The 14,266-nt window shown below is 40.4% G+C and overlaps 1 protein-coding gene across 3 annotated transcripts in view; it reads left to right on the plus strand.

Moving 5' to 3' along the window:
• Positions 1 to 14,266, plus strand: part of SYT3 (synaptotagmin 3) — a 382,859-nt gene that overhangs the window by 147,187 nt on the left and 221,406 nt on the right. For all 3 annotated transcript variants that reach the window (XM_077457209.1, XM_077457207.1, XM_077457208.1), the window contains exons 3-4: positions 2,069 to 2,207; positions 4,775 to 4,938. In XM_077457209.1, coding sequence (XP_077313335.1) covers positions 4,797 to 4,938 — 142 coding nt within the window. In that variant the 5' untranslated portion in view covers positions 2,069 to 2,207; positions 4,775 to 4,796. The remainder of the gene's footprint in view (positions 1 to 2,068; positions 2,208 to 4,774; positions 4,939 to 14,266) is intronic.

The following is a 14,266-nucleotide window of genomic DNA, read 5'->3' on the forward strand; positions in this document are numbered from 1 at the left end:
CATCAGTACTTCAAGATAGTAATATCAATAAGATAACTTTGCAGGCCCAATCCTATTTTTCCACTTTCCTCATTTATCAGTTCATTAGGCCACTTCTATACTGACCACTGTTAGGGGGCACCACAATTTCCACTCTCTGTTATTTTTCTGTCATTATTCATTTGAATTCAAGATTACAGATTCAAAATGAACAATTAACTTCAAGTAGGGGAGCCCACACACTGATTGAAATTCAGCAAGTCTCTGGTTGTCTGGCCAAATATCGATCAGAGGGTCAACCTTAACCACTTGCCTACAGGGCACTTTCACCCCATTCCTGCTCGGGCCATTTATTTCAGGTTTCAGCTCTGTCACATTTGAATGACAGTTGCGTGGTCATGCAACACTGTACCCAAAAAAATTTCTATCATTGTCTTTACACAAATAGAGATTTATTTTGGTAGCATTTAATCACTGCTGTTTTTTTTTTCCTTTTTTAGAAAATAAAAAGAAAAAAGACTGAAAATCTTTGAAAAAAAAAGTTTTCCTTAGTTTCTGTCGATTACATTTTGTAAATAGGTAATTGTTCTCCTTCACTGATGGGGACTGATGTGGCAGCACTTATGGGCACTCATTAGGTGGCACTAATATGCGGCACTGATATACGGCACTGATGGAAGGCGATTCAGTTCGCATTGTGCGCTATACAAGTATTTCATTCATTCATTCACTGGTGAGCACTGATAGGTGGCATGGATAGGCACTGGCGGGCATTAATTGGCAGCACTGGGCACTGAAAGGCAGCAGTGACTGACACCTCTAATGGTCACCGGTGGGCACTTATTGGTGGCACTGGGGTGGCTTTATTGTAATCAGGGCACTGATGATCAGTTATGAACAAGCACATTTGTGTGAAACGTGTCCACTGAGCATCTTTGGTTCTTATGTATGTCATGTTCCTTTGATTTCATGGATGCTCAATACATTTCTTTGAGTTCATTTCCGGATGTGCCGCCACTTCTCTTTGTTTTACCTGGATTTCTCTGGCTGTGGACCAGGCAGGCACCCAGGTTCTTTCAGCAGCTTCTACAGATCCTAATCAGTTGACTTTTTCAGCGCTGAGCACCCCGCTCTTTCTTCAATATTGAGTTGACCCACCATTGCAGCTATAACAGCTTCCACACTTTTGGGAAGACTGCCCATAAGGTTTAGGAGTGTGGAAATATTTGACCATTTATCCAGAAGTGCATTTATGAGGTCAGACACTGATGTTGGACGAGAAGGCCTGGCTTGCAGTCTTGGACCTAATTCATCCCAAAGGTGTTCTGTCGGGTTGAGTTCAGGACTCTGTGCAGGACAGTCATGTTCCTCCACCCCAAACTTGCTCATCCATGTCTTTATGGACCTTTCTTTGTGCCCTGGTGCGCAGTCATGTTGGAACAGGAGGAGGCCACCCCCAAACTGTTCCCACAAAGTTGGGAGCATGAAATTATCCAAAATTTCTTGGTATGCTGACGCCTTAAGTGTTCCCTTCACTGGAACTAAGGGGCCAAGCTTAACCCCTGAAAGACAGCCTCGCGCCATAATCCCCCCTCCACCAAATGATTTGGACCAGTGAACAAAGCAAGGTCCATAAAGGCATAGATGAATGAGTTTGGGGTGGAGGAACTTGACTGGTGCCGCACAGAGTCCTGACCCGAACCCTACGGACTAAGACTGGGATGCCATTAAAGTTGAGGTGCTTGCAAAGGCAGGTGTCCCAATACTTTTGACAATATAGTGTATGTTGTATCACTGCAACGGTCAGGAGTAGAATAATTAATATTGGGCTGTGCTTTGGTGGTAGGTTATGGTAATAGCAAGAAATATATAGCTAAATTTAAAAAAATATATATACTATTTTGTACCAGGAAAACAGGATAGAATTCACCTGGATACATTAAGCAAGTGTGATAATATGTACCGTTTTACTAACACATGTCAAAGTTTCAAAACTGTTTAGGCATTGGGATTTGATTTGCCCTTGTCATGAAGGGGTTAAATATGAACTGATGAAGTCTTTTTAATCTCCTGTGTTTTCACTTTTCAGGCTGTGGAAAAATCAATCCTTTGAGACCCAGGACAGAGCTCCGCCTATTACTGTGTAGGGGCGGGGCTAACGAGCTGCTGAATCTCATCATTTGAATGGCGGGAGAAAAACCGCTTCTCCCCAACTTTTTCTAGTACAGGTTTGTTCTAAAAAAAACTGTCTTGGAGAATTCAAAGTGACCCTGCTATGAAAGTAAATTTGAAAAAGGAAAAGAAGGCTTTTATTGTTTTTTTGGCATGGCCCAGCTTCATTTTGTTGAATACATCTGTCTGGCTAAAGAATGTTCTAAATTTAACACACTTCCAGGTGTGGCTCCATCCATCTGTGCTTGTTGTTTCTTTTGTGTCCTATAGAAGTGTTTCTCAATCTTTTTTCAGTCAAAGCGCCCTTTAAAATTATAGACAATCTCAAGGCACCCCATTCTGATGGAAATGTAAAAACTATTCTGATAGTTTTACATAAGGCAGCAACATCCACAAGTCCACCCAATGTTAGAGGTGATTTATTCTTCCAAAGAAAATACACTTTTATAAACTGGTACTGACTAGTATTCCAATGTTTCTCTTCTCGCTCAGTTTTTCTCCATCATTTAGCTAATGAGAACCAAAAGCTGATGAAGAGAGGCAAAAGGAGGGTCAAACAAGGAAACAAGGATGATATTCTGGGGCCACGGACTTCCTCCTTATCAACTGATGATGTCATTGGTCTTTAGGAGGTTGGCAGCAAGAAGGTTGTAATGGTGTACAATGGAAACCTGTGGCTTTGTGTAACGAAAAAGGGCAGGCTCCATCCACCCACAGGCTTGTATACAATTTATGGGCAATTTATAAGCATTTTGCCTAAAGAGACCTCAAGGTGCCCTGGTTGAAAAAGGCTATCCTTAGTAATATAGGGACTGGTGAATGGAACCACAGAGAGAGTAGGGGAACCCTAATGTCATGAAGTGACATAGAGGCTGGTGGATGCAATAAGAGTGCATAGGGATTATACCGGAAATGTGTTGAATGTCGAAAATTTTCAGCCAGTGATCTTTCTCTAATCCAGTAAAGGTTGTTGGTGGGAGTGGCAAGACAAAAAATACTGCAAGATTAATTACAGGCTGGTTTCTGCTATGTTTTGTATTATCCATTAGCGAGGGTTCAGGATGAGAGTGCATCCTTTCTGTATACTTATGCATACTGTAAAATAAACCCAGCAGAGAGATTGTGATCCCCTGGTCATGGCTCCCATTGGTGGCCAGATCTTGGATCTCTGGTATATACGAAAACCTTTTCTATAGTTTCAAATAGAAGCTCTGCTCTTCTCTCTATGGGGCATATTTATAGAAAAAAAACATTTCTGTGCTCAGTTTGAGCTGGGTTTACCAGCCGTTCATTGGTATTTGCATCTAGATCTCAATGAAGCCACGAGAGGAAGCGAGAGCAAATATTGACGTATGGACATGACCTTTTAGGTTACAGTCTGGTGAAGTGAATGCATGCAGTGACTGCTGAGCTTGATCAAATGTGATAAAGCAGTGGTTTTTAAATCTACTGAGACCAGGGCATGACATTTTTTTTTTTTTCAAAAACCTCCCATGCCCCAAAAGTAAAAAAAAAAAAAAAAAAAAAAAAAGTCATAAACTCTCACAAGTATGGGGATGCAAAATATGTATTGAAATTCTAGAAGGTTGAAGACTAGGACTGGGTGTCACTGTGGGGAGATAGGAAAGTAAGAGGACTCTGCAGCAGACTTGGTGGCCCTGTAGGTTTCTGGTGGGGGCTGGGTATACTGTAGGGAAAGGGACCTTGGAGAAACTATGGGAGATGGGGTCTCTCAAAGGGCTGGGGGTATCTTCAGGAGTCTGGACACTGTGCAGGGGCACCAGGAAAGACTGTAGGGTTTTGTAGTGGCTATTGGACAGTCAAATGTTGGGGGCGGCATGGGACACTGTAGGGAGTTGAGGGGCTTTATGGGGGGCTGGAGGCTCTGCAGTAGCCTGGGGAAACTGCAAGGGGATGGGTGGACATGTGTGACGTTGATGTTTTTGGGGCACTGTGGGGGCTGTGTGGCACTGTGGTCTATTATGGATGGTTTGGGGCCACTGTGGGAGTTTAGGTGGATCTGCAGCTGACTGGAGGGCTGATAGGAGAGAATCACTGGCCTGTGGCCTGCTGCCCGGCTGTGCTCTAAGAACCACTGCTCTCTAGGTTTCGCTTGTTGCATCATTGGCACACTCTATGATTTTAGGCATTTTAAAGCACTTTTGCCAGCAATTGTAGAGTTCACTAAATTGTAAATACAGGTTTGCAACATTTACAAGACGTTCCTTAAAGACTGGGAAATAAACAATTGCAGACCATAGCTGTAAATGTGACTGTTTTGAACAAGTTATGAAAAAGTTGCACATTTAAAAAAATGAATAATTCACTACTTATAAATATGCATTCAATTTTACTTAGAAACTTTGTTTTAATTTCTGAAGCAGGTAAGGCTGCTGTTTGTATGTTATCTGTTCTCCTTTCCAGGGATAAATGTGTTGTCAGTGCTTGCCTTAATGTAATATTATTGGCATTAATGGAAGGTCTGTTGCCTGCTCCCAACACTGACAGCTATGACATTAAAAAGAGGAGGCCACTTGTGTTTTGAGGTTTTATTTTATCCAGTCATGATTCTAAGTATGTTTTGGCCCAAAAGTGAAGTCTAATTTCACTGTTTTGTTTCTAGTTCTGAGAGATGGTATTGCGAGATGTCTGGGGATTATGAAGAGGATTTTTGTCGCATCACAGCGATGCTGATGAGGGAGCTGTGCTATAGGATTGAGCAGGATGAAAAATGTCTGGAGTTCTATGAACTACAGAGGACTCAAGGGATACACTATTCAAACGCTGGTAAAGTTGGCTCATTATTATTCTTTGTGTGTGTGACCATGCTGTACACAAATGCACCCTGCAGTCAGACCAAGACCACATTATTGTATCAGAGAATTTTTGCCACTTGAACATTTCTGATCTGTTTATTTTTATAGGGAAACAGTAGTCCTTTTAAGTTTTTATTTTTTAGATTTAAATGTGAATCTGACAATTTTGTTTAATCAAACCAATGTGCGCTAATGTTTTAAAAAACCTTGCTACTACACTATGTAGAGTCTATAATTATATATGAACCTTATGGGCAGTCATACTTTTTCATTACATAGACTTTTCCAGGACTTGTTTTGGAGTACGGTAGCTGTTGCTTGATTTGGAACATAACCTGGGCAGCACCCTAGAATTGCTGATCGGGAAAATGTACACCTGACCTTAATACCAACAATTTATATTATATACCCCTCTCTTCTTGATGCATTCCAAACCAACTGGCCTTACCCTTCGCCACATTACATGAAGATGTAGACGTCTCTGATAGAACTAACTTCAGACTTTCCACTCTTCCCCAACTCATCCATTGTCTGAAAAAGTGTTGAAATGACTAGAGCACCACGCTAATTTGTACAAGATTTTGATTGCAACAGCCAACACATTTGGGGAACCCAACATTCCCCCTTTGTCAGGGCTTAAATATTGAGGCTTGATCATCTTCAGGTCCTCGGTCTGGTTTGGCACCACTGAATGATCTGTCCTTGCCCAGTGATGGATTCACACTATGCTTAGTGTTGCCTTCCTACCCTTGTCCCTTTTCTCTTTTGGGGCCTTAATGGTGGTATGAGCTGGCTTGGCAGCATCAAGCCTTTGTGGTTGCAATTTGACCTTCCTCGGTTGGGGTCATTGGTTTGATTCCCAGTGGGACACAATACCCAGAAAACTTTCTTTATAAAAAATAATAGCATTTGATTCAGTATAATTTGGAGTAAGAAAAACCGGTGTAGGCTCAAAACTGACTTATCAGAGGGTCCATATAACCTTTAATTTTTGGGATATTTAGTGCCAAGTCAGTAAGTTGTTTTTTTCAATATACTTCTGAGAACACAAGAGGCAAAGTGAAGAAAATGTTCTGTGATTTTGTGATTGGGCTTAGACCTTTCATTTGTGGTAATTTACTGAGAAAACACAGTTATTTCATTTTTGAAACCTTTTTAGCTTGAATATGAGTACATTACCATTTGATTGCTGAATCTCTATTCTATAGCTTCACACTGCAGTAGCTCACTGCCCACACACAACTCACAACACACAGAGTAATATGTCAAGAGATGCCATATTGACCTATGTCTAATTTTTTATTCTTGCAGCGTCTCAGACCTATGAATTATCCGTCAGCTCCTTTAATATTAAGGTTAATTTTAGGAATTATTTTAATATATATATTTTTTTTCTTGTGCTGTGCAGTTGAGCAGATTGAAGGTTTTCACAAAGTATGATGCCCTTGGCATTTAGGGAGGTTAATCGCACCTTAAGCTTGATAAATACGTAGCCAGTATGAAAATGTCAAGACAAGTTCAAAATAGAAAATTGTATACAATTAGGAGTTAAGCAGCAAATAATTCTGACTGCTTCTAGTTGACCTTAGAATATGTACAATGTCTTAATAGATGCAAGCTAGTCAAGTATGAAAACGCTGTATTAAAAATTACTTGTGGACATAGCATACCTTCTATGTGGCTGTAGATTTCATTGTGGTGTTCCACTTTTGTGGACCTTGTTGCATCACTAGCTAAATCCCAACATTAAAGTTGCCGGTATCCTCACTCTCTAAATTGATTTGAAAATAATTCTGATTTGCGTGTTCCCTGGTTCAAGCACGCACTTTTTTTTTTTACACACTGCTATCCTGCCAGCCTACATTAATAACCTACTGAAAAAAAAGCAGCAGTTGTACTCAGAAGTAGGGTACTCAAGCCTTGGGAGAAGGCTACTGAATTGCAATGGATAGAATTCTATACAATGAAAAATAAACAAAACCTGTACCAAAAGAATTCGATTTGAATATGATCATTGCTTGTCTCTGACATTAATATTTTCTGCATCACACTCTTAGGACAAGTATGCAGCAAGTGAAGTCAGAACATCAGGTTTGCACACTTGTTCCCAGATGAAACTAGCATTTGCAAAAGGAGTGTTCCGCCGTGAATGTTTCCATGTGTCATTTACAGCTTGCCATTCCTGTGCATTGCATTAACACATTAACTTGTTAAAATATTTCTAAAGTTTTAAGATTTTTTTTACCTTAATGCACCTTCTGGGAGAAGCTCGCAGCACCTCCCTTATACTTTTCTGAGCCCCATCTCAATCCAGCAATGTGCATGAGAGCAGCAGTTCTCCTGGGTCTCTTTCTTCTCATTGACTCACACAGCAATAGAAGCCATTGGTCCCTACTGCTGTCAATCACAGCCAGCAAGCCAATGAGGAGAAAGCAGGGGGCAGGGCCGAGCTACGCTCTGTGCGTGAATGGAGACACACAGCACGGCTAGGGAGCAAGCATGCTCCAGTGCACCCATAGCAAGAGGCTTGCTATTGGAGGCACTCAACAGGGGAGAGAACCAGGACCACCAGAGGGGGACCCAAAAGGAAGAGGATCGGGGCTACTGTGTGGAAAAAGCATTGCACAGAGTAGGTAAGTTTGTTTTGTTTTTTTTAATGATTTCCTTGAGCCCGGGTTCACACATGTGCATTGCGGATTGAAGCTCCATTTTCACTGCGAAGATAAAAATCAGTTGTTCAGAGGTTCCTCTGCATTTTGCTGCGGATCAGTGAGCCGGTAGGGGGGATGTAGCGAGGAGAAGGAGAGAATTTGTGTTCAGAACAGAATGCATCTGCAAATCAGATGCGTTCCCATAGAAGATAATGGGCTTGTAATTCGCACAACAATGCCTAGAAAACGCACATGTTTTTGTGCAATGCGCAGTGCAAATGTAACGCACATATGTGAACCAGATGCATTCAAATGAATACATTTTAAAATGTCCTGCAAATTGGATGCGGTATGCAGCATCTGATTCACATAGGTGTGAACAGGGGCTTAGAATCTCTTTAACCTTAATGTTTAAAGAGGAGCTTCACCCTGTTAACAAAAATGTAAAAGCCAGAAGCTGCACATACTGTAGCTGCTGACTTTTAAAAAAAAACACACACTTACCTATCCCAGGATCCAGAGATGTCCTCACCCAACCCAACTCTATGCCAGTCTTTGGGTCCAGGTGCCGGTATCTTAACTGTGGGCAGCTTCACAGCTGGCTACCCACTGCACATGCGCAGTGCTTTTTGAATGGTTCACCAGTCTCCTGGGACCTATAATGTGTGCCAAGAGACTGCATGGGGGGGGGGGGGGGGGTCGAACTTCTGCTCAAAGTGGAACTTCTCCTTTTGGGTGAAGTTCCGCTTTAATTTTGAATTAGCTGCCAATGCACCAGAACAGACTAAAAAGTTCATGCAGCATTTTTTGTGATGCAATGCACCCAAATTGCATGGCAGTTGGTACAATGCATTGTGGTGCTCTGCAAGAGCAGAGCTGCATTGTCTTGGTCATGGATGGTACCTCAACTCTCTTCTAAAGGTGTCTTGATGTTAAAGCGTAAATGGGCCTTAAAGGTAAATTGGGTAGACTTTCTGACTTTAGAGTAGTGGCTATGTTTCCTGTATTAGTTCTCTGGCTGGCTACTTGTTGTCTGGGGTTGCTTTCTAAAGAAGACTGTGTATTAATAAAATGATAATTGAAAGTACTCTTTCGGGTTTGTCTGTTAAGTAGTTAATTAGTTAATTTGAATAACATTGTTCATATTTTGAAGTTCAGTAACTTTTAATGTGACACTGTAATTTTTGTATACCCAATTCTGGAGAGGTTGTATCTACAGCAGATCTAACCAATTAAAGTGTTTGATGTGGCTTAGTGCACTCTGTATTTGATTCACCCCTCATTTATCAACTACTATATTCTTGGAGAAGGCCTTGTACAAGTAGGAGATGTAGTGTGGCACCCTATAGTGTAATATCTAGCTTTAGTTCTTAAACCATGAATTGATGACCAGAAGTGCTGGTTGTGCCAGATGGTTCCTAGTTATATGTCCTGCTCTGCTAAAGCAATGATGTCATTGTTGGTAATTGATGAGGAATTGGTTGAGCATTTGAAGCTTCATTTTGCCAGTTGCCATTTTCTAACACTAGTGGGAAACCTAGCATGACCTCCATGGCAGTGAGAACCAGTTGCCATTTTGTCAGTGATTTTGTCTGCATTGAAGGAGGGAAATTGAAATACAAAAGCAGCTGTATAATACAGAGAATACGGATATATTTGGGCAAGACAGATTAAGGCAACCATGTAAAATTTTAGAATGAGAAAGGCTCTGCATCATATCAGAAACGTAATTTGGTAGGCAGAAGAAAAGAGCTGTGCAGTGACACATATATGGGACCTTTTATAATACAGATTGAAATATCTAAATGCATTAGGGATTTAGGGAGGACTAAATAGGACCATGTTTTAGAAAACTGGAGTTGCCTTAGCATGAGGCCGCTCTGGTGTGGTACCTAAAGATATAAACGGTTTGTCATCCAAAAGCCACATTAGAAAGCTCCCATGACAAGAATTCTTATTGGAGCTTTCTAACAGGGTGGATATAAATCAATAATTTAATCAATAATAAAAAATAAAATAATAATAATAAAATCTGATTTTTTTATTTTATTTAAATGAGATTTTTTTTATTTAAATCAGAATTTTTTTTTTTTTTATCAAATGTATTTTATTAAGATGCTTTTGTAGTAAAAATCTATCTAACAATAGTTTTCTATTTAAGATAAATTAATAATTTTGTTTATGCAGCATGAAATGGAGCTTAGTTGTGTAGCATGAGGCTGTATATTCTGCACATTTTGTTTTTACATTTTTGGTAAACTCATTTGATGAATCCAAGCTCTGCAAGCTGAGATAACATGCACTGCATTGATGCATTCACACAATTTCACAGTAAGCCCCAAAAAAATCCCAATGTACAGGAATATTCCTTTATCCCATTGTTTTGCAATCCTAATTACACTACAAACCGTATGATTAAATCGGTTCTGATATTGCTGTTTTAATAACCAAACAGCTTATTATTCTAAATTGGAAACCTTCATTGTGTTTGCAAATATTAAAGATTCTAACTACCAGCAAGAATAAGTGCTTTCATTTAAAGAGCATTGTCATTTCAGATCCATTATGGCAGCGCCTGTTAGCGGGCATCCACACACCTGCTGCCGCCACGTCCCTCACTTTGTTGTGTTACTGCCGCAACACCAGCCGTCCTATTAACCAGTTCCCGACCGGCGCACGCCGATGTATGTCGGCAGAATGGCACGGACAGGCATATTGGCGTACAGGTACGTCCAATCTTCAATGCCGCCCTGCCATCGCGAGCGCGCCACTGGCAGCACGCTTGCGTGCCAGTCGGGACTCCGTGAGTCCGGTCGCGGGTCCCGCGAACTCGTTCGCCACGGGCATACCCGCGATCATCTCACGAGGCGGCTGAATTGAGGAATTGCCGTGTAAACAGCATTTCCCCATTCTGCCTAGCAACTAGTGACGCTGATCTCTGCTTCATGTGATTGGAGCAGAGATCAGTGTTCAATAAATTAAAGCCCAGCCCCCCCACAGTTAGTAACACACCCCTAGGAACACTTAACCCCTACACTGCCACCCACTGGTTAACCTCTTCACTGCCAGTGTCATTTACACAGGAATCACTGCATTTATATAGCAGTGATTACTGTATAAATGACAATGGTCCCAAAAATGTGTCAAACATGTCTGATGTGTCCGCCGCAATGTCGCAGTCACAATAAAAATCGCTGATCGCCGCCATTACTAGTAAAAAAAAAAAATATTATTAAAAATGCCATAAAACTATCCCTATTTTGTAAACGCTATAACTTTTGCGCAAACTAAAAATATGTAGAAGAATACGTATCGACCTAAACTGAGGGAAAAACATGTTTTTTTATATATTTTTGGGGGATATTTATTATAACAAAAAGTAAAAAATAATGTGTTTTTTTTTTTTCAAAATTGTAGCTCTATTTTTGTTTATAGCGCAACAAATAAAAACCGCAGGGGTGATCAAATACCACCAAATGAAAGCTCTATTTGTGGGAAAAAAAGTACGTAAATTTTGTTTGGGAACCACGTTGCACGACTGCGCAATTGTCAGTTAAAGCGACGCAATGCCGAATCGCAAAAAGTGGTCTGGTCTTTGACCAGCAAAATGGTCCGGTCTGTAAGTGGTTAAAGTGAATGGGACTGTTGGTGAGTCAACAGCAGGTCAGAGGAGGAGCCGCTGCGGGACAGAGGTGACAGTTGCTCTTTAAAAAATTATGATTTAAATGGAGTTGATTTAAATCAAGCCTTTTTACTAGTGATTTAAATCTTGATTTAAATCGTAAATTAAAGTGACTTGATTTAAATCAAATCCACCCTGCTTTGTAGTATTACTTTTGAATGACTGATTTTTTTGCCTTCCTCTGAATGAACTGTGGGCATAGGGTTCTGTATATGGCAGTTTTCAATTATTTATTCATTTTTTATTATTGGTTGATTTTGATGGACTTGTTTTTTTACAAATGGATTGTGCAAGTATGAAAAATAGTTGGGCACTAAAAAAGTGATATATATATATATATATATATATATATATATATATATATATATATATATATATATATATAGATAGACACTTGCCAATATCAACAAATGTATCAATTAATATTCAATAATTTTATTTTAAATACAAAACCTTAAAATGTATCTAACTTTTAACATAACATTTCACCATTTTCTTCTTTACAATGTTTTTTTGAAATATATTGAGTCTGTTACGAAACGCACTGTACTGTCACCCACATATTATATCATTACAAATCTTTGGCTTTCTGTTTAGGTGAAATCATGCCCAGGAATTTCACCAGTCCATAATTTGCTGGCATAGATCTATTGCTGATATAGGGGTAATTTAATTTACGCATTTCCCGGATAACAGCCACTTCTTCAGCATGTGTCAATGAAATTTTGGATATAAAAACAGTTTTGGAAGTCTAGGGATGTTGATAACCTTTAAACTGATCTTGATATAATATGATTTAGCTCTGGAATATGCTAGTTTTTTCTGACTGCCAGACAAATATGTCAACATTTAGGTCATGACTTTTACAGAATTGGCATTGAACTTAGCCATAGTTGGTCTGGTATATCTGTGGATTGGTTCACTGTGAACTTTGGACTGCAGGTCTTTGAGAACTGCTGCACAAGGGAATGTCACAGAGGAAAATAAATAGTCAATGCATTCAAGTAATGGAAAAAAGCTAGCCTTACTATTGGAAGAAGAAAAATCCCTGCTGTAAATGTAGTGCGGGTATGTGATAACTTTTTTTTTTGTATTAGTGTTCAGTGTATCTACATTTTTGGGAATTCTTAAAGAGGTTGTAAACCATAGAAAAAAAACAAAAAAAAGCAAGACAAAGGCATAATGAGTTAGTATGCATCGCATACTAGCTCATTATGAAATACTTAATTTAGAACGATGCCCTCCGAGTACAGCGCAGACATCTTCCACCGCAGTTACTTCCAGGTTTGTGGCCCCGGCGCTGTGATTGGCTGTAGCCGCAATAAGGTCACTCCAGCGCATGCATTCAGGAGCCGCTGGTCACAGCACAGCTACTGAAGAAGCGGCCCGTTTCGTTGGTGCGCATGCACCGATGAAGTCGGCAGCAGCGCATATACTGAATATCTCCTAAACTGTGCAAGTTTAGGAGATAGTCGAGGTACCTTTAGGTAAGCCTTATTAAAGGCTTTCCTGTAGGCAAAAGTGGTGTAACGGGGTTTACAGTGCTATATGAGTGATTAGAGCTTTGTTCTCTCTGTGTTCTCTTTTCCATGGTGACATTCATTGGATCAGTGGTGTCTATATTGTGTTTCCAAAATGCCCATCGGGATGGTGGTCTACATCACCTTTCTGAATAGTTTAAGAATTTTTAGCTTACATTGAGTATTATTTTATCTTGCTCTCCCTACCGTTCTAAAAACATTGTTTAGTATTTTGAATGCTGTTTTTTTGAAGGCTTAGCATTCACGTGTAGAAAGTTAAATTCAGCTAATATAAACAGCAAGGCTCACTTGCAGTTAGCAGGATGTAGTTCCCATAGATTTATCCAGCAGTCAAAAGTAACTCATAGACAGAACATTTTTAAAGGGGTGAACCACTTTATCAGGTCTCTGGGGCATCTGATCAAGGGGGATCATTTCTCTGAAACATTCTCAGGGGCAAAAGTATGCGCAGCCTATTGCATTAAGGCGTGTGCCCCAAAATTTAATTAGGGCGTGCACCCCAAAGTTCAAGCCAGGTTTCTGTCTGTGCAAGTGAAAATAATGAGCAGGGAGCTAGCGCCGGAGGTAGCGGAACTCTATTCCAGGACATGACAGCTGAAAAAATTCCTGTATGAATGGGGTGATTAGGATGTGCCTTGGCACAGAATCTAAGAATCAGTCGCTGTGGCTCTTAAAAAAAAATTACAGACAGATTCCTAAAGAATTACCAGGAGGAAAGTGAGGGTAATGAGGACTAACTTTGAGTTGGCATACAGAGGGACACCAGTGCTCCGAGTGGGGCATGTCTGTGCTTGGAAGATGTCATCTACGTCAAAGCTTCACACACAGTATTGTATCTCTGGCCCCATTCAACTGTCGGCAAGGAGATTCCCTGGCCAAAGATAAATGTAAACAAACAGGTGGTGGTACTAGTGATGTCATTTACCCAAATATGGCAATATCCATATTTGGGAAATTACTTGAAAATGAATCTGCAAAGCCTGGTGGGAACTGAGAGAGTTCACGGTCAGATGTACTTTACACTTGATTGACAATGGATGGCTGAAGACATATTTGAGGGCAGCTACTAGACTAAATAACAGCTATGGATCAGCCCACCGCCATTCACTTTCATTCACTGCCAATCAACAGCCATGGAGACCTGAGATGTTCTCCATTAGACTTGCCCAACTCACCCAACCCTAGCACAAAACTTCCTGGCCATGTGACAGGAACAGTGCTGGAAAGGGAAGTAGCGGAAGGCATGTCCAGTATAGATATTCTGCCCGGTCTCTGCCAAGTACATTAACTGGGTGAAAGCACAGACCTTTTTTGGTGCTGCGCCCCAGCAGGATTCTAAAAGGAATCTATGATACCCTTTATGAATTCCCTGGAATGTCTTTGTTAGGGTTGGATCACACTATAATTTCTGCATTGCAGATGTGT

This window comes from Lithobates pipiens, unplaced genomic scaffold (assembly GCF_037356315.1).
Source record: "Lithobates pipiens isolate NorthernLeopardFrog02 unplaced genomic scaffold, aLitPip1_a1.2 Scaffold_27, whole genome shotgun sequence".
NCBI lineage: Eukaryota > Metazoa > Chordata > Amphibia > Anura > Ranidae > Lithobates > Lithobates pipiens.